Source organism: Plecotus auritus (assembly GCF_963455305.1).
Source record: "Plecotus auritus genome assembly, chromosome: 12".
NCBI lineage: Eukaryota > Metazoa > Chordata > Mammalia > Chiroptera > Vespertilionidae > Plecotus > Plecotus auritus.
The window spans coordinates 9475393-9499418 of NC_137778.1; the positions used below are offsets into that span (position 1 = coordinate 9475393).

The 24026-nt window shown below is 52.9% G+C and overlaps 1 protein-coding gene across 2 annotated transcripts; it reads right to left on the reverse strand.

Moving 5' to 3' along the window:
- Positions 1-993: 993 nt before the first annotated feature.
- Positions 994-24026, reverse strand: SLC41A1 (solute carrier family 41 member 1). 2 transcript variants are annotated; one of them, XM_080647450.1, is made up of 11 exons: positions 23918-24026; positions 20389-21418; positions 12036-12143; positions 10870-10941; positions 10160-10304; positions 9859-10005; positions 9097-9244; positions 8138-8217; positions 6856-6990; positions 6416-6564; positions 994-3482 (listed from the first exon to the last, which is right to left on the reverse strand). In XM_080647450.1, the coding sequence occupies exons 2-11, from the start codon at positions 20761-20763 to the stop codon at positions 3297-3299; spliced, it is 1545 nt and encodes a 514-aa protein (XP_080503576.1). In that variant the 5' UTR covers positions 20764-21418; positions 23918-24026; the 3' UTR covers positions 994-3296. The 2 variants fall into 2 exon arrangements, with proteins under 2 accessions (XP_080503576.1, XP_080503575.1); XM_080647449.1 differs by lacking the exon at positions 23918-24026 and adding an exon at positions 23089-23494.

Here is a 24026-nt window from a genome sequence, read left to right on the forward strand (position 1 = left end):
TTTTACAGAGAGGAAGGGAGAGGGAGAGTTAGAAACATCGATGAGAGAGAAACATCGACCAGCTGCCTCCTGCACACCCCCAACTGGGGATGTGCCCACAACCAAAGTACATGCCCTTGACCGGAATCGAACCGGGGACCCTTCAGTCCACAGGCTGACGCTCTATCCACTGATCCAAACGGGTTAGGGCTGTGCTGGGCATTCTTAGTATTTTATGTGTATTATCTCAATGAAGTCTCCTAATAATCCGAGGAAATAGGTTTTAGTACAGCTGAGGACACTAAAGTTCAGAGAGGGCAAATATCTTGCTCAAGCTCACACATACACAAACAGAAGAGCTGGGATTTGAACTAAGGCCTGACTCCAAACCCTTTGCAGGCCACTGTACATTTTCTAAGGGCTTACAGTGAAGGCATATGGTAAATATTCGACAAGTAACAGTCATTATTCTGACCCAACCAAATGGTACCTCTGCAGGAAGGAATCTGAACCCCTTGGCACAGTACTGTAACTCCAGGCCACTGCACCGATTGTTTCTCAATCAGTGACTGCTGTGTGTTTTCTATCACATATCTCTGTACTTCAGAGATGTTTCTTTTTCTGTTAATCCTCACCCGAGGATATTTTTCCATTGATTTTTAGGAAGAGTGGAAGAGAGGGGAAGAGGGAGGAGGAGAAACATCCACGTGAGACGTCGATCGGTTGCCTCCCGCCTGCGCCCCAGCCAGGGCTGGGGATGAAATCTGCAACCCACGTACAAGCCCGAGACCAGGAATCGAAGCCAAGACCCTTCAGTGAGTGGGCCGATGCTCTAACCCCTGAGCAACACCAGCCAGGGCGAGATGCTCCATTTCTTGTCACACGTTGGCCCCTTTCCACGTCTGAGGGAGGTGGGACAACAGAGGGGCCCAAAACAATAGCTGAAGCTGATTTTATTTGTCTTTTCTTTTGAAGCTGCTTCTTGACGAGACACACAGGAACCAAACACCTAAATAAACGTCCTCTTTATTTACCAAATATAATTTATCAGTTATGTTGACATCTGTCAAATCAGTTATAGTAACTATAAATAATTCTCTTAAGACACAGTTCTGTAACTTTTTAAGGATACAAGAGTAAACCAATGTCGCTCCTTGCAGCCAGGCCGAAAGTACATGCGGTTTGTGCAATCAGGGAAAATAAATGAATCTTCCATAAAAGTCAACTTCATTTTCGTGCAGTCTCACCCCACAGTCCTCCCTCTGCTCACACACTCAGGACTGGGGGCGCAAAGGAAGAAGCTCCAGGGCCTTCCAGGGCAGCCTGGCCGAGATGAGGAAGGGGTGAGTGACTGGGCAGGGGTGCCTGGGGAGCACAGGGCACAGCTTCAGGGGCGGAGGAGTTGGTTTTGGTGCCTGTACAAGAGTGTGTGCAAATGTGTTTGGAGACGGGGGACAAGATGCAAGGCCTGAGGAGCAGAGACAAGCCCAGGCTGGTGTTAATGAACTCTGTTGGACACAATTCCAACTAGACAACCTCTACGATTCCTTCCAATTCTAAGGTTCTAGCTCCACTAGGTGGCCAGGGTGGGAATGGAGGGAGAGAGAAGACAGAGTCTGGAGGTATAGGGCAAGTTCCTGGATAAGGCATGGTGTTGGTAAGAGACAAGGTCATTCCTTCGCTTTTCCCTGGAGGTGGGTCCTTTAGGTGACAGAGGGGAGGGTTTCTGGGAAGGCTGTGGATAGAGAGGCTAGAAAAAACCTGCATCCAAAATGCCCAGATTTGTACATGTGTGTGGACAGATTTCCGATCTGTTCAGAGTAACATGTGGATAAGATAGAGACTCCGGTATTCTCCCAACCTTGTGCTAGGCAGAGAAAAGTAGAGGCAGCTAGTTGATGTCTAGTCTACTAGTTCTGAATCCTTTTTTGGGTGGCTGGTGAGGACAGGTGGAGGGTAGGAAAGGTGAGGAAGGGACATTTAGAGAAACGGACACTGGTTGGCCACGGGGCTGGGAGCCGTAGCTGGGGTCAGCACTTTACACAGGTGGCACCTGGGAGGGAGATCCAGAGGCAGAACCTGGCGTGGTGATACAGATGCAAACACAGCTCGGAAACGAAAGAGCCTGTGGCCTTTTTCTGGGGAATGAGGTGAGGTTGGAGCTGTATTTCCCTTCCCACTGGCTAGTCAGTGCCTGGCACAGCACCTAACACGCAGTAGGCACTCCATCAATATTGCTCAACGGATGTTTCAGACCATGCCGGCAGAGCACTCCTCGTGGGGAGGCTGTGTACTTGTTGAACGAGTAAATGAATGAATGGTCAATGTGGGCAGAAGCCAAGCGAGAGGACAACTGATTGCCACGACGTGACAGAATGAGGGATTTTATGAAGTGACAGTCTTAAGGTGGTCACGTGACCATGTGTCCTCAGGACAAACAGCAGCGGCGAGACATCCCTGTCGCCCTCCACCTCCCAACCATTCTCCACGTACCCATCCCTGTCCCTAATCTGGGAACCGAATCTGGTCAACTCTGGGGGAAGGTAGTGCTTAGAGACAATTAGAGATGGAGGTTGAACAGAGAGAAAGCATTGGTCCTCTGGGTCCAGAGAAGATATAGATCTTGGCAAACCTATGGGTGAATATGAGTCAACAAGGAAACCAGGCCACTGCTCATTTCCTCCTGACTGTGACAATCGATTGCAAAAAGATCACCGGTGCTTACCAATCTGAACAGTCAGTCCACCTTGGTCTCTCTGAGAGAGAAGGGCCCAGGTCCAGAGGGCAGAGAACAGAGCTAGGATTATATGGAGCCAAGAGCAGTTGTCTCCTGCTTTGAAGTTGGTCCATTTCTAGAAAAAGTGTATATGTGTGAGTGAGGGGAAGGGGCGGGAGGATATTTATCCCTCTGTTCAACCAAAAAAAAAAAAAAAAAAAAGAAAAGAGAGAGAGAAAAGGAAAACACCAGAGCCAACTCACAAAGGGTTTCTCATTAGGGCCAAAGCTAAGTTTGCCAAAACATGTTCCCAGATCCCAGACGAGAACCCTGCCCCAATCCAGCTCACCTGGAGGCACCCGCCATAAAATTGCACTTGGTGATTGTCTCAGAAATCTGCTTGTACTGCTTGCCTCAGTCCCTCTGTCCTGCCTGAATTTTTGCTGTACAAACTTGGCTCAATGTATAAAAATTCCCATTGAAAATAATGAGAATTCGGTATCAAAGTGAAGTCCTAGAAAGAGGTGGGAGTGTGGAGTGGGGTGGGGGAAGGGGAACATAAAGAAAGTGCAGAGGGTGGGGAGAAGGTTGAGTGACCAGGCTAGTCCCCGACGTCCGTGTCTCGGTCCCCAATGAGCCAGAGGACATGGAAGCTGAGAGCGAGGAGCCCAGTGCCAAGCAGGTCCCCCAGAGCTGTCAAGTACGGGATGGAGAAGTTGTCGGGGTCCAAGCCCCGGCCCCACATCCAGTGCACCATCCAGTCAGCGATGTACAGGAGAATCAGCACCTGGGGAGACAGAGGGGTTTGGTCTAGGGCCCTCCCTCTCTCCAGGGGGAGCCAAAGGCCACTGGATCGGACCCATTCATTGCATCACAAGGCTTGGCTCTCCACAGTCCTTATGCTGGGACAGTTCATCTCTCCACACGGTGACCTCTCTGTTCGCCACCCCACAGTTACCACCTTGAATAGATGACAGGCATAATGTGAGCCCTTTAGAAAGGAAGATGCTCTACTCTCCAGGGTCACCCACATCAGCATTACATTCTGCTCCCTGACTGAAATCCTACCTGCCACAAGAATTCAGCCCTCTTGCCTCTAATTCTAGGTCATCCTATTCTCGGGTCACTCTAATTCCCGCCATGCTGGCGTCTCCCGGAGGAGCTTGGCAGGGGGCAGGGGCAGGAGTTGGCTTTTCATAGCGGGATTTCTTCCCGGAGCCGAGTGGAATAAGAACAGTGTTTGAGACTGCTGTCCGCACAGTTGTCTGAGTCACAGCTGATTATCCCAGGCTGGCTTCCTCCTGACCCTTCCCATTCTGCTGTTGTGGGCTCAAAGAATGCAAATGTGTTTTAATGTTACTCTTAGCAAAGCAGAATCACGAACAAGTCTGCTAAATAGAAAGCAGACAGTGCATAGCAATTCAAAAGACACTTTGGATTATCTGCTGTTCCGATTTCTCTGTGCCCTTGCGTTCCCGCCATTCTACAGACAACGAATAAAGATCTGGATTAGAACCCTGCTAGTGGGCCCAGGACCAGCGGCATCAACAGCAGCTGGGAGCTTGTTAGAATGCAGTCTCAGCATCCCCCCCCTCCCCAATCTCCTAAATCAGATTCTGCATTTTAACAAGACTCACAGGCACGTTTAAGTTGGAAATGCATTTAGATGCGATGGGCAGGCCCACATCTTCCATGTGCTCTGCACCCTCCCTGACACGTGGGGTCCCTAAATCACTGCACCCGGGTGAGAATGAAATGGGTTCTAACGGGAAGGCTCCAGCACAGTCATTTGGGAGGTTTTACTCTTGACTGTACTTTGCAAATGCTGTGGTATGTAAATTCTGCCCTAAGGGGCTCAGATGCGTGAAGCAGAGACTCTTGCAGGATAAAGAAACTAGAGTTGATACCTATTTTTAGGCAAACTTGGTTGTTCTCCTGTCTTCTCTCCAGGGGGCAGGTGCTTACAGTTCCAGCACCCTTCACAGCCCCCCTCCCCTGCACAGCTGCCTTGTACTCCTGTGGCCCTGACACTGGGTGAGGGCCAGCCCCCGCCCCCCCACCCCCAATAACTTCACACCCTTTTCAGCAGAGCCCCAAATAAAGAGCGTGGCGGGAGGACGTCAGGACGTGCCCGGGAAGGGAATGGCAGCAGCTGTCCCTACATTCCAGCCCCGAACAGGCCCTGGGACACATGGCTGAGGAGGCAGCAAAGGGTCAGGAAGAACCTTCCGGGGATAAGTGCCAGGCTGTGCCCCTCCACAGGCCTGGAGAACAGGGTAGAGATGGATAATGAGCTAAGGCTTATGCAGGCCAAGGGCTAACCTCCAGCCTCAGACACTCGCAAAGGAATGTGGTGACCTGGGTGACTGCTTCGGGGAAACTGCATATGATGGATTCTCAGCCTGGCCTTGCCAAGATGTCCCAACACACACACACAGCCTTTCTCAAGGTGGGGGTAAGGGGTGCAGGGATAAGTGATGGCCAATAGGGACTGGTTAAATGAAATTAGGGTGCATCTCTATAACAGAACAGAATGCAGCTGTAAAATATCAGGGTGCTCTTCTCTTTACATGTTGATGTGGAATGATCTCTGTGATAGACACAATTATGTGAAAAAAGCAGGGCTACCTGTGTGTAAAAGAAAGAGGAAAGTAAAAAAAAAATAGATACGTTTGCTTATATACATTTGAAACAGCTTGGAGGGCATATAAGAAATGGATACCCGGATGGCCTGGGAGGAAGAGAACTGGTGGCTGGGGGTAGGGATGGGGGGCAGAGAAGACCTTTCACTGAGGTTTCACTATGAACCTTTAAAATGTTTGAACTGTAATGTGACTGTTATTACCTATTTAAAAAAAAATCTCTACAAGTTTAAAATGTGATAATTAGGGTGAGCGTGGCTACAAAGAGGCAGCATGAGGGAGCCCTTGTGCTGATGGACCAGTTCTGTGTCTTGACTTGGTGGTGGTCACATGAAGCTACACATGTGATAATACTGCACAAAATTAAACACACACACACACACACACACACACACACACACACACACGAGTGCATGTAAAACAAGTGCAACCTGAATAAGCTCTGTGGATTGTATCAGCTTTGATTTCCTGCTTTTGACATCGTACTATACTTATGTAAGAGGGTCCTGCTGGGTGAGACTGGTGGACAGTACATGGGATTTCTCTGTACATTTTTTTTCACTTTCCTGTGAATATATAATTATCTCTAAATAAAATGTTGAAAAACGTAATAACACAACAAGGGAGAATGTCAGAGAATGGCCAGGCTGGACAGGATCCTACAGGTGATCTAGCACAGTAGTTCCAACAGTTTCTCAAGCCAGGAAACCCTTCATTCATATGAAATCTCCTGAGGAAGCCCAGCATGCAAAGCAGAGCCACATGGAGCTCTGTGGCCAGAGCGCATCTGCTCAGCGCCCTACAACCACTTGCTGAAAACCACCACCTCTGGTTCATTCCTCTCAATTTACAAACACATCAATCACTGGGCTCAGGGATCATTCTACCTCTGGGCCAAAGTCACACAGCGTGTTCGTGACTCCGCTGGAACTACAGCCTGTGCGTCTAAGCCCCTGTCCAGTGTCTATCTGCCGTCCAGTCCCAGAGAAAGAGGTGCAGGGTGACTGATGGGCCAAGCCTAGGCTCCCCTCCCTCCCCTGCAGGGCAGCCCGGTCCCTGGGCCCCTGCCAGTTGGTACCTGGAGCAGTGCGGCTGTCATGTAGAAGACGATGAAGATGAGTGTGAGTGTGGTATGCCCTCCCTGCATACAGCTGATGGTGTAGAGGAAGACCAGGTGTCCTGGAACCACGAGAAGGAAGAGGACCCGGGCCGAGCGAGAATTCACATCTGGGACCGAGGAAGAGAAGGGGTGAGGAGGAAACCTGGCCCCAGAAGGTCTTTCAAAATCAGGAGGTACCACGCTACACTCCAGGGCAGCAGACAGCTGACTGCCTCTACCTCTCCATCCCGTGGTCCCCAGCCCCTAGGAGTTCTCAGGAAAGGAGAGCCTTCCCCTGGGCTGTGCCCTCTATGACAGCTGGTATCGGGGCCCAGCTGGTTTCTAAGGGAAGCTCACTGACTGCGGACACTTCCCTCCAGGGCTGGAGTGGACCCAGGAGGCGGGGGCTCTGCCATTACCAGGACTGAAGAAGGTGGTACAAGGACTGGGGCAGCGGCGAGGGGCTTGCTCAGAGTTCTCCCCTGGCATTCCGTTCATGTGGAGGAAGGTGGAGATGCGGCTGGCCTGCACGGCCACCAGATTGCCCCCAACACCTGCAGAGACAACAGACCTTAGACATGGGGGGAGGGACGAGTCCCCAGGAGGAGAGTGAGACATTGGGAAGAAAGACAAAGACAACCCCTACCCCCATTCCAGGAGTCTTCCAATCCTCCCATCCCCCCGCTCTGGAGATGTGGGAGACTCATGTGCCCCTGGTGTGGCTGCGCGTGCAGGAAGGGACACAGGCGGATCTGTCGACTCAGGGAGCCTGACTTCTCCAGCAGCGCAGTGTGTGCACCTGCTGTCGCACACAGCCCAGGGGACGAGGCCCTGCTTGCCTCGGGCCCTCTCCAAAGCTCCAAGCAGACCCAGGCACCCAATGGTTCTAGTAACCGATGTCAAGTGTCAGGTCTGAGCTCTGCGCTCTGGAATCTGGTACCCAGGAACTATGCTTACTCTCCTTGGCATCCCATCCCAACCTTTTCCCTGCTCCCCTCGGCCTTGCTCTGAGCCTTGCGAGGCTGACTCTACAGACTGTATCACCCAACCTCCCGTGATGGTGCTTCTAATTAGATTTGTTCAGCAGGAGGAACGAGTAGGTGATTAGAAAGGGTGGGAGGTGCTGAAACCGGTTTGGCTCAGTGGATAGAGCATCAGCCTGCGGACTGAAGGGTCCCAGGTTCGATTCCGGTCAAGGGCATGTACCTTGGTTGCAGGCACATCCCCAGTGGGAGGTGTGCAGGAGGCAGCTGATCCATGTTTCTCTCTCATCGATGTTTCTAGCTCTCTATCCCTCTCCCTTCCTCTCTGTAAAATATCAATAAAATATAGTAAAAAAAAAAAAAAAAGAAAGGGTGGGAGGAGAGACAGAGGCCAGGTATTTCTTTCCCGCTCCCTCTCTGCTTTATGGCTGTGGCTTATCCCTGCTGGGGGCAGAGGAGGGCTCTCTCTGGGCTTCTGTCACACTATTTTCTCCCCTTGCCCCTTGAGAACTAGGGCTTCCTGTTGCTGCTCATCTCTGGATGTCTCAACATCTCTTGTTGGTCCTACCCGGCTCTCACTTCTGGGAGAAGCCCCTTCATTCAAGTCTTGAACTAACTGAGCTGGCTTCTCTTGCCTGCTACAACCCTGACTGAGGCAAAGCCCCCCAAATCCTCTTCTGCCCTCTCCTTTCCCCTGGCAGCTGAGACCAAACCTCACCGTTAATCACAGGTGTGAAGACAGCCATCCCTGCAAAGTTGGGGTCTGAGACGGTCTTGTCCAAGATGAGGCCTCCCACACTACAAAGACACAAAGACAAAGTGACACAAAGGCCATTAAAGGGTTCCGTTCCAGTCCCTGGCATGAGAGGGACAGGCCCACCTGGCCGTGGGCAGGAAGGGAAGCAAGGTGGCTCTCAGGAGTCCCTGGTCTCCCAGTCCTTGCTTCTTTTGCCAGAACCAGCTGCTGCTCCTAACATTCGCCTGTCACAGTGCTCCCTGAGCAAGCTGATGGCACCCACCTCCCAAGCTGGCTAGAGGCGCCATCCATAGGACAACCTGCCTGTGAGAACCTCTGCTGTTCTGCCTGTTCAGTATTTATTGCCCTTTCCTCAGGGGATGGTCTCGCTCAAATGCAGTCGCTGTGGTTCACATGACATTACTCAAATGACGCCTAGGCTCCAAACTCATCCAATCAAAGCATCACATCCCCCAGGCCACAGTGATTGGTTCAGGAATAATCATGTGACTGAAGGAGAGTCAATGAAATTTTATTTATTATTATTTTCTCCCAATGAAATGTTATAACGGGACTTAGTGAAATTGTTGAGAGAAAGAATCTCTCTTCCCACCGACTTAGTACAAGTAGAAAAGTCTAAACCCGGAACTGCAGGCCAGCGCAGGGAAAAGCAGAGCCAAGAGGTGGCGGATACTGGGCCCTGATGCTGTAATTTCTGCTCCTGAATCCAGCTGTGCCTTTTCGGTTCCCTGAGCCAAGGCGTTCTGATTCAAGGAAACCCTCTTCAGGTGGTTTCTGTCATTTGTAATAGAAGGACATGGGACTGACACCCTATTGAAGGCCTTTCCAGGGTCTGCGCCATGCTCCCCCTCTTCAGGCTTACACGGGAGTCTGCGGCGGGGTGGAGCGGGTGGGGGTACGCACCCACGGCCTGAGCCTACCTGCTGATGGCCATGGCAATGATGACAGGCTCCCAGCCCGAGTACAGCACCTCCCTTGTGGCTGGGCTCCGCCGGGCCAGCACCACCCAGACGGGTAGCAGGGCCACGAAGAAGGCACACACCAGGGGGTAGATGTATTTCCAGTTTTCTGAGAAGCAGAGATCAGACGGAGGTGAGCACTGTGGCTCCCTCTTCCCAGCCTCCCCCTGGCTGAACCTGCAAATATCCCAGCAGATCAACAGCAACCCCACACTAAATGCCTGGAAATATATTACCTCATTTGATTCCCACTGTAAGCCCAGGAGATAGGTGGGGCCAGCCTTTTCCCTTTTGTAGATGAGAAAACCAAGGTTGAAAGCTTCCCCAGCCCTGGACTCATAAGGGGCAGAGACCAGATTCTACGTTTCTTGCTTTGATCCCCAGAAATCACTATCTCCCTCCCCCCCTCTTCTTCATTTTGCAAGCAGATTGCAGCCTTCAGTTCCCTTCCTTTACCCTGTACACCTTACCCTTCCAAGGGAAGCAATAATCCAGCAGGAATATACATATTTCTCTGATACTTCCTATCCTGCCCCTGCTGCCTGCATGAATCTGAGATAAGCACTTAACTTCAATTCTCTAAGGTGGGGAGTTATTACAACTGTATTCCAATCAAATAAAGAACACAGAAGAAATGCTTACACATTTGCATATACACTAACCATCTCTCCCAACCCCACCCAGGAGTCACCCGGCTCACACCCTCGGAAGCCACAGCCTCACCCAGCTCCAGGTAGAGTCCCCAGCTGATGCCTGAAAGCAGTGCCAAGGTAATGAGGTCGCCCAGACTGGCAGCAATGGGAGTGGCCACATTGTCTGGGTTGATTCCAATCTTTCGAGAGCCAATGATGACCCCAATCATGATCATACCTGGGGAGGAAGGAGAGGAGCCAGGAAGGGTAAGAAGAGGTAAAGGGGTAGCAACAAAAGGAGAGATGGAGGTGCCAGACCCAGTTGACACCCCTGGGCAACTCTCCCTAGTCCCTTCCCCTCGCACCCTCCTCCCCTTCCCTTTCCTCCTTACCTAGTACCAGGGAGGCAATGAAGGCTGTGGCCACACTGCTGGCACACAGCAGAAAGGCATGCGGGATACTGAAATGGCCGTCAGGTATCCAGCCAAAGACGACAGCTGCAATGGACGCCAGGAAGCCCACCACTGTGGCCTGCACCTGAGGGGGGAGTGGTAACTGGAGAGCACTGGGAGCAGAGAGCTTCTTAGCTGAGACCTTGTCCTGGCCCTCTGCAGCCCAGGAGGTAGGTGGGGCGGGACTGTCCAGTCCTCCCAAGCGGGAATGATGTCTTTATTTATTTAGTTTCACACCGGACACTAGTACTGTGCAGTGCACCCCGCAGGAGCCCGGGACATGTTACTGGTGGAATGAGTGTAGGACTCATTCCACCAGTAACATGGCGCCTAGGACTTCAGCCCAGAGACAAGGCTTGGGCCTCAAGGGGACATGAGACAAGGGCAGTCAAGGACATTTCAGTACTCCAGTGTTCGGAGTCTGATCTGTGGGGACATGAGCCCCTGCAGCACTGGGAGCCGCGAACTGACACTGTGAGTTTCTTGGCTGCTTTCCTGGGAAACCTGGTTACCTCCTAAAGCTGCTTTCGGAGAAGCCAGCTCGGCAGGATGCCGGAACTTCACTCGGGACCCAGCTGGGGCTGCCCAAGCTTTTCATCCCTGACCAAGGAGGACGTTCAGCCCAGTCTCTCCGGTTCCTGCTGTCTTACCTGAATGAGGGCCATGTTCCCAGTGATCATCCGCCAGAGCTCCTTGGGTGTGTCCATGTGCCCGATGTTGGCCTGGGAGAGGGAGGACAGGGGGCTGGAACTCCAGGCTGGAAAAGGCCTGCAGCTCAGACCATTAGCATCCAGCTGGCTCAGGAAGCAGTGCATGTGCCCTTAGACTCTGGGACTAGAACATGACCCCATGGAGAGTGAAGCAGGAACGGGGGCTAGAGTGAGAGGGAAGGAGCTCCTTGAGCTCCTGTGGCTGGGTGGTGGCAGGAAGGGGCTCCTAAGGCAGTCTCCCCCTCTCAGGAGAGCTGCTCCCTACACCTGCCCACCCCAGATTCCACCCTCTGCCCTGCTCATCAGGACAGCCCATTCCTGCACAGGTTAGAATGGCCCGATGGACCCCCAGCTCTGAAGCCAGCTTGCTGTCCTAACGAAGGAAAGGTTAGCTGCTGGTGCAGGACTGTGGCCGCAAGTGTGTTTGGGAAGGAGTGAGGAGGCACAGGAGGCCAGGAACAGGGCAAGTTGGGGCAGACTAGGCTGGCTACCACTTCTCTCTGCTGCCTTCTCCAGACTTGTGGCCATGCAGGGGCATCTCTGCCACCTGGTTCCCCAGCCTCCTGAGTTTGATTGCCTCCCACCTCCTACCCCATGGCCCTGTATCTGGTTCAGCCTTTGAACCGTCGTGGCTGATCTAAGGGGTTGTGGGAGGTGGGAGTGATGAGCACCCCTCCCCGTCTATTCCTTCAAAGCCAAGGGGGAAAGGGAATGGGATGGGAGAGGCGGGGCAGGCCTGGCTCTGCTCCGGCCCAGCTGCAGAGCAGGGCTGGAGATCAGAGGCGGCCCCCATCTGTGCAGGTGGAGGGACCAGCATGATGCTTGCCTGTCAAAGCTGCACAAACAGTCACGAGGCGGGTTGCAAAACAGGGGGTGGGGCAAGAGTCCAGGGATGGCTGAGACATCCAGAAACCGAGCCTGGGAACCACTCGAGCAGGGAGCCCCTGCCAGGAGCAGGACACCCAGCCTGGGATCTCCCTACACCTGCCCACCCCAGCCCCACACTCCAGGCGTGGGCTGTTGAGGAGTCCAGTAGCGACCTCCCAGTCTGGCTCTGTGCTGCCCCGAGTCCTGCATACCCCAGTCCTCCCGGCCAGGATACTCACTGCGGTGGACAGCCTCGATGCCAGGGTCATTTCCAGGTTCCCCTTCAGCCCCAGCAGTGCAGGCACCAGGATGAAGACCTCTGTCACCTTCTGGAAGACTTCCCAGTGCTACAAGGTGAAAACAGATCTCAGGAATTTCAGTGCCCCAAGGGACTGGCTTCGAGGTTGAACAGATAGTCTGGAATCAGGGGCTTGAGGAGGAAGTGCAATCAGCAGGGAGTAAGCACATCAGCCACTTTTCCTCCAAGAACCCTGGAACCAAACCAAGCGCATGGTGCTCCAAACAACACAGCCCCTCCCCATCCCCTCCTCCCCCCACCACCCAGGTCAGGGGAGATGTAGATGTAGAGGCTTCTCTGGTCAGGAGACCCTAGCCTGGCTCTGCTTCCTCTGCCTTCTATTCGGGGTCGGGGGAAGAGACTGGTGAAGAGCTGAGTCACACAGCTGAGTCACCCCAGGTAGCTTACACCCCAAGTTCCGTTGAGATTCCCCCTCAAATCGCAAACCCCAACCCCTCTGCCTTTAGTCCGTTTTCTCTGTGGCCTCAGCCTTGGGTAGTGTTGTCTCAGCTGTTGAGAGCTGGGCTCCACGGGGCTGAGGAGATTAGGGTTTGTTTGGTTTCTATCTCTAAGGGCTTTGGGCCTCAGCCATCGCAATTTTCCTTCTGGACTGGGTCTGAATGAAGACCGTGGTCCCCAAACCTCAAAATGCTGGTCTGCAAGAGGCTTTTTATTTTGCCTCTGCACTCTGTCACCCTACATACTTTCCCCAGTCTCTCAGCGAGGAGACACAAGTGCACCCCTGCAGGGAGAGACTGAGCTGGGAGTCAGGAGACATGGGTTCTAGCCCGACACTGTTAGCCCTGGCTCGCCCCCAGTTCCTCCAGCGAACATCTACACGCAGACTATGCTAGGCCAAGTGCCCTACATTGCATTTTCCATTTCACCCTATCAACAACCTAGTGAGGTAGGGGCTATTTTTAACCCCATTTGGTAAATGAGGAAACAGGTTCAGAGAGTAATACACCCATTAGTGCTGAGAGGAAAAAGTAGGAGCCAGGATTGGCTATCTGAAAGCTACTTTAGTGGCAACTGAAACTGAAAACTTGTGAAAAAGGCTGAGATTGCGGCTCCCTCCCTGGCCTTGGCAGCAACGTGGTTCCTTTATTTGTTTTGAGAATGGAAAGACTTCAACTTTGGGGAGGGAGGAGGGGGCAGGTGACCAGGCAGAAGAAGTACAGAGGTTGAGGCAAAGTGCTGTAATGTCCTGGACCGACAGCCTTAGGTCTCCTACGAGACACCCCGGGGAGGGGCCTCCCGCTGTCTCTCAAACATCCTCCCCTCATTGACGGGTGCGGGGGGGGGGGGGGGGGCGGGGGGGAACCTTAGGCAAGTTACAAGGACCTCAAGCTACTGACTATAAAATGTACAATTCAGGGGCCAGATCAAAGGGTCTTTAAAGGAAATTCCAGCACCAACACTCTATAGTTAAGGATGAGCAAGGTTGCAAATTGGACCTACAATGATTAGGATGGCTACTATTAAAAAACAACAACAGCCCTAGCAAGTTTGGCTCAGTGGATAGAGTGTTGGCCTGCGAACTGAAAGGTCCCAGGTTCGATTCCGGTCAAGGGCTCAATCCCCAGTGGGGGGCTTGCAAGAGGCAGCTGATCGATGATTCTCTCTCATCATTCATGTTTCTATCTCTCTCTCCCTCTTCCTTCCTCTCTGAAATCAATAAAAATATATTAAACAAACAAAACACCAAAACCTCAGAAAATAACAAGTGTTAGCAAGAAGGTGGAGAAATTAGAACCCTTATGACGGTTAGTGGAAATGTAAAATGGTGCAATCACTATGGAATATAGTATGGCGATTCCTCGTAACAATTAGAATAGAATCTATCACATGATCCAGCAATCTCACTGCTGGGTATATATCCCAAAGAGTTGAGAGCAGGGTCTCAAACAGACCTCTGTACACACATACTCATAGCAGCATTAGTCACAATAGCCAAAAAGTGGAACAACCCATTGGTAGATGAATAGATAAATAAAATGTGGTATATACACACAATGGAATATTATCTGGCCTTAAAAAGGAAGTACATCATGTCACCTGCTACAACATTGATGAACCTTAAGGACATTGAACTAAGTAAAATAAGCCAGACACAAAAAGACAAACCCTTCTGTATGTATCTAAAGAAGTCAAATTCATAGAAATAGAAAGTAGGATGGTGGTACCAGTCGGTGGGAGCAGGAAGAAAAGGGGAGCTGGTGTTTAATGGGCAGAGTTTTAGTTTTGCAAAATGAAAATGTTCTGGAGATGGATGGTGGTGATGGTAGCATAACAATGTGAATGTACTTAATACCACTGACCTGTGCATTCAAAAGTGGTTAAAATGATAAACTTTATGCTATGTGTTTTTTTGCCACAATTAACAAAAAAATGATCAAGGTATCAGAGAGGGCTGGGCCAAGACTAGAGACCAGGTGAGTCTGGTCTGGACACTGGGGGTCCTATAAGGCAAGGTCCTCTCCTCAAGAGAGAGTGTGTGTATGTGTTTAAAACATCTATCTATCTATCTATCTATCTACATAATATTTTTATTTATTTCAGAGAGGAACGGAGAGGGAGAGAGAGATAGAAACATCAATGATGAGAATCATTGATCCGCTGCTTCCTGCACACTCCCTACTGGGGATCGAGCCTGCAAGCTGGCATGTGGCCTTGACCAAAATCGAACCTGGGACCCTTCAGTCTGCAGGCCGATGCTCTATCCACTAAGCCAAATAGGCTAGGGCTAAAACATATATTTTAATTGATTTCACAGGAAGGGAGAGGGAGAGAGAGACAGAAACATCAATGATGAGAGAATCATCAATTGGCTGCCTCCTGCACGTCACATACTGGGGATCAAGCCCACAACCCAGGCATGTGCCCTGATGGGGAATCGAATTCCAACCTCTTGGTTCATAGATTGACGCTCAACCACTGAGCCATGCTGGCTGGGCGTGTGTGTGTGTGTGTGTGTGTGTGTGTGTGTGTTGGCCGGGGAGGGATGACCCTGCCAGTACCCTGGGGAAGGGCTCATCTCATTAGGGCTTGTCTATCCTTACCTGGGCTCTTGGCCTGGCCCCTTACAGGTGGAGGGCCTAGGACTCTCTTCAGAGAAGCCCTGTCAGAAACCCTCTTCCCTGCACCCCCTTCCCTCCAGGAACAGTTCCTAAGCTTCCAGGCACCCATAGGAAGAGCCACCCCCTCCAAATGCTGGAAGGGTTCAAATCCCTTCTCACCCCCAGGGCCCGAAAGAGGGGCAGCCGCAGTGAGCCCCATGGACCAAGGAGCTCGGGGGCTGTCACTTTTGGATGCTGTGCATAACCTGGGGTTCCAGGTCCCTGCAGGCCCGGCCTTGCTCTGCTCACCTCCTCCTTCCTCACCTAAACTGGACAGCAGTTCAGAGGGAAAAATTCCCCTCTGCTCCCCGCTCCTCAGGAGGGTGGCCTACTGTGGGCTTTCACAAGGCCTCTCTGAGCACAGCTTCACTCCCCTCCCAGCGCCCAGCTCTGTTCTCCAAGAGGCGTATGTAATGCATATGCACTGGCGAGTGAAAGAGCCCAGAAAGAAATGGTCCGAGTGCATGCAAGTAATAGTTTCTGAACCATTTCTAAGGAATGTTGTTTGTCTTTATAATCATTTAAGAAAAATAATATATGAAGCTCAGCTAAGCCCCACTGGCAGCCACTATAAGCATTCCCCAAATGCCCCCCCCCCTCCCTACCTCTCTCCTTTAAATTACACAAGGACCTCGAAGGTGTAGGGTTTTAATAGTGCTAAGACGAGAGACAGGCAGGCGGGGAGGAAAGCAGCCACAATAACAGCCCCTACACAAGTGCCCTAATCCGCATAGAATACAGCAACCTCACGCAACCTGAGTCCAGCCCAGTGAAGCCAAGCTGGCCCTTGTGGTCAGAGCAGCCAAGTCCTACACACCTGCTTCCTTTACCCACAAAACCCTCTCAAAGACGCAGCTCAGGGCGCGCACACACAGAGCTCTGGGAAGAGATGGTGACGTGGGGCAGCCTGGAAACAGTCAGGAGCCCATAGTATGTGGCAGGGCAGACAGGACCTAATTCAGGCCCATCCTGTTCATCCTGGCTGAGAGTGCCTGCCCGAGGAGTCAAACCCGTCAGCCTTGACAGCCCAGTCTTCAGCCAAACCTTCACCCACGCCTTCCTGCTCTGCTGGGGACTGGGGACGGAGAAGGGTGCGTTCCAGGAAGCTGGGCCCCACTGTGGGGCGGGGGGGGGGGGTGCGGGCATCTACACATTTCACTGCTTCTCAGAAATGCAGCTCCTTTTCCAGTTCTTTCCTATAGAGGTGGGGCTCACTGGTCCCTGATATTCTGGGGGTGAGGGATGAGACACTCAGAACTAATCCTGATTCAGAGCAATCACCTCAGTGGCCCTGCCAGCACCTCTCCTTTGTCCTTCCACTCCTCACCTCCCCCTGCCTGCCTTCGAGTGTTCTGTCCTAGCCTCTTCCCCGCTGGAGGGTAGCAATGGGGAAGAAAGTCGCAGCCAGGAAGCACAGGATCAGGACATTAAGACTAAAATTGGTAGAGATAAGCTCTAAGCACGGGCTGTAGGAAGTAGGGCTGGAGTTGACCTTGCCGATCAGATTGGAGTAACCTCAATATTCACCTGTCTGAGCCACCCTCCCCTCTACACACACAACTCTGCAGGTGTCCTCTAGCTGTCCAAGAAGGGCCTCAGGGCAACGCCAGGAGAGAGAGAGCTAAACAGTGTGAGAAAGGTGTGGTCAAGTGCGATGGAACTGAGTGTCATGCCCAGGAATGCCCACCGCCATGGGAGCAGGCCAGACAGGAGAATGCCTCTTTCCCAATCCACTCGCCCAAGCCCATGCTTGCCATCCACTCTCATCTTTGTAGATGCTCCCACATACACAGCTGGTAGAGAAGCCAGAGAAGGAGGTGCTTGGGGGAGGGGGTCTGCTTTCCTTGGGATCCTCAGTGAGTGAGCAGTACGTCACAATAAGGACCTAGGAGTCCCACCAGTCTTAACACAGTGAAGGTGCGCACACCACCTCCTGCCATCCCCATTCCTCAAAAGGCTAACCGAACAAGGGAGTGAGGTGCCCTGCAGCAGCCAGGACCAAACTAGGGGGTGGGGCCCAAGGCCTGTGCAGCAGGGAGGTTCCCACATCCCGATCCACTTCAGTTCCAACACTGGGCCCAGTCCTGTTTCCCTCCCAAATGCTGCAGGAACATTCAGCCACGGTGGGAAGTTGGAGCAAATCGCAGTCCATTTATCCTTTTCCTACTTTTGGCCAGTGTGCCAGCCCCCATCTCACAGCAGAGCTGGCTGTACACAGTGCGTAGAGAGGAGGGCAGATAAGAGCAGACAGAAATGGGCCTTCCAGCAAGAGACTGGGTCTTCCCCAGCAGTGGGGAAAGGTTGGGGGCCCTGGGCCCAGGAAACATCTGCACCAACACGGACTCTGAAACACTGGGGACACTTTACAGCCACCTCCTCCACATGGCCCCAGTCTTTAGGAACCCCCAGACTCGGCCCCACTGCAGGCTATCTTAGCTTGTGAAAGGAAAATGCAGGTGTGAATCCTTAGACATCACCCTGCTCTTCCGGAATCTGCGACTGTCAGTTGCCCCTCCTGCTCCCCTGGATACGGATTAAGAATCTCCCTGTGGTCTCATGTCCTGTTCCTTTTGCACCCACTCTCTCCCATGCTATCTTCAGCTCTCTGCAGGGCCTGCTCCAGCCCAGCTGTGGTAGGGAGGCTGGGGGAAGGCGACTAGGACAATCCAGCCATTGTCATCCATACCAACTGGACCTAATTCTGCAGCGAGCTTAGGTGCCACGCCAAGGACAAATTCGGCCCTCTGTGGGTGTGTTGGGCAGGCTCCAGAGGTTCGCTACCTAGGTCTCTCAATGTCTCAGGCTTGCGGGGGTTGGTGGGGGTGGGGCAAGATGTCAGATGCCTTTTCCAGCTCTACAATTCTCAGAGTATGTGGGATGCAAAGGCAGGGGGGGCCCTCTAAGAACTTTTGTTCTTGCTCATTTTTTAATATAACTCCAATTGTTCCAAATTTCAGTCCACTCTGTTTTTCAGGGGAAGACAAAGAGAGCAGACTCCTCCCAGACTCTTAAATCAACTGGTGAATCATGGCCATGGTGAAGGCCATAGAGGTCAATGGTCAGGCTCTGAGTCAGATGACCAAGGACAAGTTACCTAATTGCTCTAAGCCAGGGGTGGGCAAACTTTTTGACTCGTGGGCCACAATGGGTTCTTAAACTGGACCGGGGGGCCAGAACAAAAGCATGGATGGAGTGTTTGTGTGAACTAATATAAATTCAAAGTAAAGGAGCGGAGGGGAGAGCAAGAGAACCGGATAGAACAGCCGGATCCGGCCCGCGGGCCGTAGTTTGCCCATGGCTGCTCTAAGCCATAGGTCCCTATCTACAAAACGGAGATGATTATGGCTCCTACAGAGGAGCCCAGCAAATGCTCCCCATACCAATATTATCCAGAAAATAAAGACAACCCTCTCCCAGTTCACCACTGGACCCTGGTTCTATACCCTTTTGTAGATACCAAATCAGAACTCAAAAACTCTAAAAATTGAGAACCAAGGACACAGGAAAGGGATGGAAAAGGTGGAGAAACTGCTACCCAACTCTCACTGCACTAGGGGGAGGGGCAGCCACTGGTGGGCGGGGGGGGAATCCGAAGCTGACCTGCCCAGCTCCAAGCTGGCTTCCTCACCCGCATGAGGAACAATTCCCAAGGTAACAGGTTACGGGTGAGAGGAGGCAGTACATGACATGACATAAACAACATCCTCGTTAGCAATCGAAGGTGCAGGGTTCTCCTGAAGGGCTCAAGTCAAAGAAGGAACCACCTAGAGCCAACCACCCTCAGTTTCCTGGACAAGAGCATGGTGAGACCCATCAGCAAGACTGCATCACCACAGGCATCATTTGTAGGATTGGATTGGCAGGGGACAGGGATGCTGAGCTCCATATCCTCCTGAGATTTCACGGTCATGGACACTGATGGGTCCTAAAGAGCAGCCCTAGCTGGTTTTGCTCAGTGGATAGAGCATCGGCCTGTGGACTGAAGGGTCCTGGGTTCGATTTCAGTCATGCCCATGTTAAGGGCTTGATCCCTAGTAGGGGGCGTGCAGGAAGCAGCTGATTGATGATTCTCTCTCATCATTGATGTTTCTCTCTCTCTCTCCCTCTCTCTTCCTCTCTGAAATAAATAAAAACATATTTAAAAAAAAAAAAAAAAAGCAAAGGCCAAATCTCCTTCGGCCTCAGTATTTGGTATTTCTCTGAATGTGTAGGACAAAGCCCAGTACTCAGCAGCAATATTTGCTAGTGATTGACTCAGTTAAATGTGGCATCTTCAGAAAGCTCTGTGTGTCTTATTGCCCTTCAAAAACTTTTATCTAGAAAGAAGACATTACCTATCTCTTGGACCTGGAGGTTTTGGGTAAGTCCTAACCCACAATACACTAATATAGCATATCCCTGGCTCTTCCAGGACCTACCAATTCTTATCCATAATTCTACCCAGTAGCCTCAAAAAGAGTGTTCTTTGTCCAAGGCAGGTTCTTGAAGACAGGTAAGGAGCAAAGACAATTTTGCCCAAGCCTGGTTACATTTTACCCCCATTTATGTCACAGAATTAGCACTTCTATGTCTTATCATGACACCCCCCTCAAACCATGCAACAGACAGCATGTGCCCAACCCCATGCTCCAAGATCCTGCCAAGGTTACAGGCAGATAAGCAACACAAAATGCCTTTAAGAACCTTCCCTTTTAATTTGAGACCCTCTTGGCAGCCAGACAAATTCCTGCCCAGCAGGGGGATGGAAAGGAGACTTGAAACTGAGGTTTCTACTGTGGGTATCCTTGAAACCTCAAGGGAAGGGAAAAGAAAGCGTAAAGTGGAAACCCATCCGACATGTCTCCTGCTGAGTGGGGCTTAGCAGGAATGCCCAGGAGGAATGGCAGGCAACAGCCCCATTCCATCGCTCCTCTTCCAAGCCTGAGCTCTGGAACCAATTCTGCTTCTGTTAAGCAATACTGCCCTGACCACTTCCCTGGGGCTACTGGGCTTCCTCGAGGCTTCTGCAGCAACTAGACCAAGAAGAAACTGAGGCTATGATCCAAAGGGAAACAGTATTCTAGGAAGCAGCAGCTGCTTCTGACTGGAGGTGGAGAGAAAGCGCCAAGAGGCCGTTTCTCAGGAGGAAAGGTGGCCCCGGGACTCACGGTCAAGAGCTGCCCTCCCAGGTCCTACCTGTACGATGTCCAGCACCATGCCCGCAGCCACAGTCCCGAAGCCTGCCAGGAGGAAGGGGAAGAGCACTTGCAGCCCAATGGAAAAGGAGGTCTCCTTGAGCGGGGAGGGTGGTGCGGGGCCACGGTCTGTGCTGACGTCGTCGCTTTCATTGCTCTGGCTCCCGTTCTCCAGCAGGGCGTCCTCCTCCCGAACCCCCTTGGCGTTGGCCCGAGACTCAATCACCACCACCTCTACCCCAGCCTCATCAGGCCCCAGGAACTCGGAGGTCCCGGCCAGGGGCTCTCGCCCGGGGCCATCTGAAGAGCAGGGTGAAGCAGTGGGGCCAGTGCCGTTCAGCTGGTGGACGTCCTTCAGCTCCAACTTAGAGGACATGACGGGAAGGGAAAACAGGAAGGGGAAACTTTTCTCTTTTTCTTTCTCGCTTTCTCTCTCCCTCTCTAACTCAGGAAAGAACTTAGTCTTGGGGTGAACCCAGGCTCGGGTGCCGCAGGACCTCTTCCCACGGCTCTCCGCTCCTGCCAGGTGCTGCAAAAACTGATCGACCAACAGGCAGCCCCATCAAGCACTGAAGCCGAGAGCTGGAGGGAACCAGAAACTCCTCACCAGCCCCCGCAGCCAGCCACTAGGGGTGCAGATGCCTGACTCCTGTTGTCCAGCGCTGGGCTGGGGGGAAGTTAATCTGGCCTCTTATCTTCTTTGGTTCTCAGCAGCAGGTTCCTCCGAGCGGGGACATCCAGAGTGGAAGAGCCCAGCCGAATGTGGGGTAACCTCTGAGGCGGCCCTTCTTTCATGAAAAGTAGTTTAGAGTTCAGTTCTTTCAGAAGGCAGCGTGGGCCCGGGGCTGGGGCTTCTTCCCACGCCTCTGGCTGGTGTCCTCAAGCTTCCCACAGCTTCTCAGGTTCTGCTGGTCCCAGGGCAGTGCCTGTCGTCTTTCCCCTTTCTTCCAGAGATTCCCTTCCTTCCTGGGAAGACCTCGAACCTCCCAGAATCCCCGGTCCTTCAAGTCAGGAGAAACTGTGTGGAATACCTTATGTGGGAGGAAGACAAGAAAAAGAGAATGTTATGATACAGCAAAGGGCAGCTCATACTGGGAGGTACAAAAGCAGGCACGAGTCAAAGAGTTTGTTCTTTCCATTAAAATTACCCATTCCTGCACGGCAACATCTGGAGGCCCAGCAGGCGCTATCCCCGCCACCCTCCCAGTCAGCAACCCACCGCCCCACAGGGCTCACCCACAGTGGTGGGCAGCCTGGGACGGGGAAAACGCTGTGCAGGAGACCTTGCATTGCCTTCTCAGTAACCAGGGTGGGCAGGGATGTCCTGGGGGACATCCCTTCTTGAATGCTCACGAAGAACCCGGGATTATTTAGATGCGGTCTCCCAGTGGAGTCACTTACACAGTCAGGCACAGACTCCCTGCCACACAGCCACCCCACTGTAGAACATGATTGTTTACAATCACTAGACAGCCACCCAGGGCCACTAAACAGGGAGAATCTGATCACTGAGTGAAGGTCCCCAGACTCCCAAGCGCCCGAGCCCCTGAGGGGGGAAAAAAAAAAATAGGAGGACTCTCTGGGCAATGAGGCAAGCCTGCCAGCCTGAGGCCAAGAGCCAGAGGCCTCCCCACTCCTGCCCTTGAGAGTCAACAGTGTTACAAAAAGCTCAGATGCTGACTTGGATCCAGGCCTCTTGTCTCTGCTTCTCTCCCCCTGCTCTGGGCCCTGTGAGCTTGTCAGATAGGGACAAGAGAGTTATCTCAGTTTGAAGAGAAAAAGGGTAAAACGACTGCTTGTTATGCACACATTTCAATTCTCTAGGTTCACCCTGTTCCCCAGGGTTGCTGAGAGCGGGACATAGTGGAGTTCTTAAAAAACAAAACACAAAAGCACCAACGAAAAAGAAATCAAACCAAGCAAAACAAGAAACAAAGTAGCATAAACCAAAATGTACTTGCTCCCAAGTGCATGTCTCTTTGGCTGTAATGATCCCACGTTTTTTTTTTTGTTTTGTTTGTTTTTTTGCCTAAAGGAGCCCCAGGCCTTGAAACCACCCTCTTCCATTTCACCAGAATAGCTTTTACAAAGTAAAAAATAATTTTTAAAGAGAATTTCCCGAGGTAAGAAGAATAGGTCCTTAAGTATTCCACACACACAATTAGTCAACTCCGGCTTGGGAAAGGGTGGGTCAACTCCAGTAACTGGTCCATGGGTATTGTTTTCTTTCTGTCAACTCAAGTCGCCAGGACTCCCTTTTCCAGGCTCCTTTAACCGAGTCTGTGGTCCTTTCAAAGACCCTCGCTGGAGAGGAAACCTCCGGGCAGGAGGGAGTCCGCTGCTCCTGTGGCAGGAAACTTTCTGAGTCTGCTGAAACTTGGCCCTCCTTCCTCGTCCTGCCTTCCACGCAGGCCACCTAACCTGAAAGGAGACTGGCAGGAAGAGAAGCAAGCCAGTCCCAAACTCCACTCCTTCCAGTAAAGAGACTTCCGACAGGCCTAAGGCCCTGGGATGAAAGAAGCAAAACGGAACCAGGATGCCCTGAGAAGGGGACACAAAAGCCCCGTTTTGCTATCCCCAAACCCACGGAGGGGGAGAAGCAAACGGCTGTCCGCCCTCGCCTCTCCCGGATTCAGACTCAGCAAATGCGCTTCGAGCCAGGACTCCCGCCCTCCGCCCCCCACCCCGCAAGGGGACTGACCTGGTCCTCGCTTAGGGGGAAGGGGGGCGCCTGGCGAGTGGCAGCAAGGGCCCGTGGTCTCGGGGAGTGCAGGGTGCCCCCTCTTCTCATCACTCCTCTTCCTCGGCAGTCCTCCTCGGCCCCCGGCGTGCCCCCCCACACTCCCAGCCAAGGCGAGCGTCCAGCCGCGACCCCCGGCTCGCTACATCTCGCCTCTGCGCTACAGCGAGGCCGCTGCTCCGCTTCCACGAGGAGAGGTGGCCGGTGGGGCAGGATATACCTCCTCGGGCTCGGGCGGGGGGCACCCGTACGGGGGACTGTGGGGCCGAGCTCACTCGCCCCCAATCGCTTTTGGCCCGCGGACTCGGGCCCGACTGGTTGGCTGCTAGTGGCAAACGTGATCTGGGGCAGACTGGGTGGCCCCCCCACTCCATCAAAAATAGACTCTGGATGGACAGCAGCAGCAACCAATCAGAGACGGAGGAGGGGCGGGCCCCGCCTCTTCCCGGCCCCTTTTCTTCGCTGCGCGAGGGGAGGCGGGGCGTCGGGGAACCCGGGGCGCGGGTGACGGGAACCCGGAGCGGGCGGTCCCCGCCGCGCGGCGCTCGCGCGGGTCCCTGCGCCCCTCGGCCACGGGCCCGGGTGCTCGCTGCCCGGCGATCGCCGCACTGTGCCATCTCCCTCGGGCCGGCCCACCGCTCCCGGGGCCTCCCTCGCCCCCGAAAGGCGTGCGCCCCAGTGCGCGACTGCTCTGGCTACCCGAGCGCTTCCTTGAGGCTTTGGCCTTCGGGAAGACGGGGAAACTCCCGTGGAGCTCCCGCGCTCCGTCCTTGGAAAGGGCCGTCCCTACCTTGTTCTTGGTCACAGCTCCTCTCCGGCTGCCTGGTCACCGCGAGCTTCCGCCAGATCCCGCCTTCTAAGCCGATGGCTCAGCCCGGACGGAACCGGCCTTAATAAAG

Coding starts and splice junctions, on each gene's coding strand:
- SLC41A1 (XM_080647450.1), bottom strand. CDS start 20,763: ATGTCCTCTAAGTTGGAGCTGAAGGACGTCCACCAGCTGAACGGCACT. Junction 10,942..12,035: donor CATCGAGGCTGTCCACCGCA/GTGAGTATCCTG, acceptor TCCCTCTCCCAG/GCCAACATCGGGCACATGGA. Junction 3,483..6,415: donor TGACAGCCGCACTGCTCCAG/GTACCAACTGGC, acceptor CTGTCTCCCCAG/GTGCTGATTCTCCTGTACAT.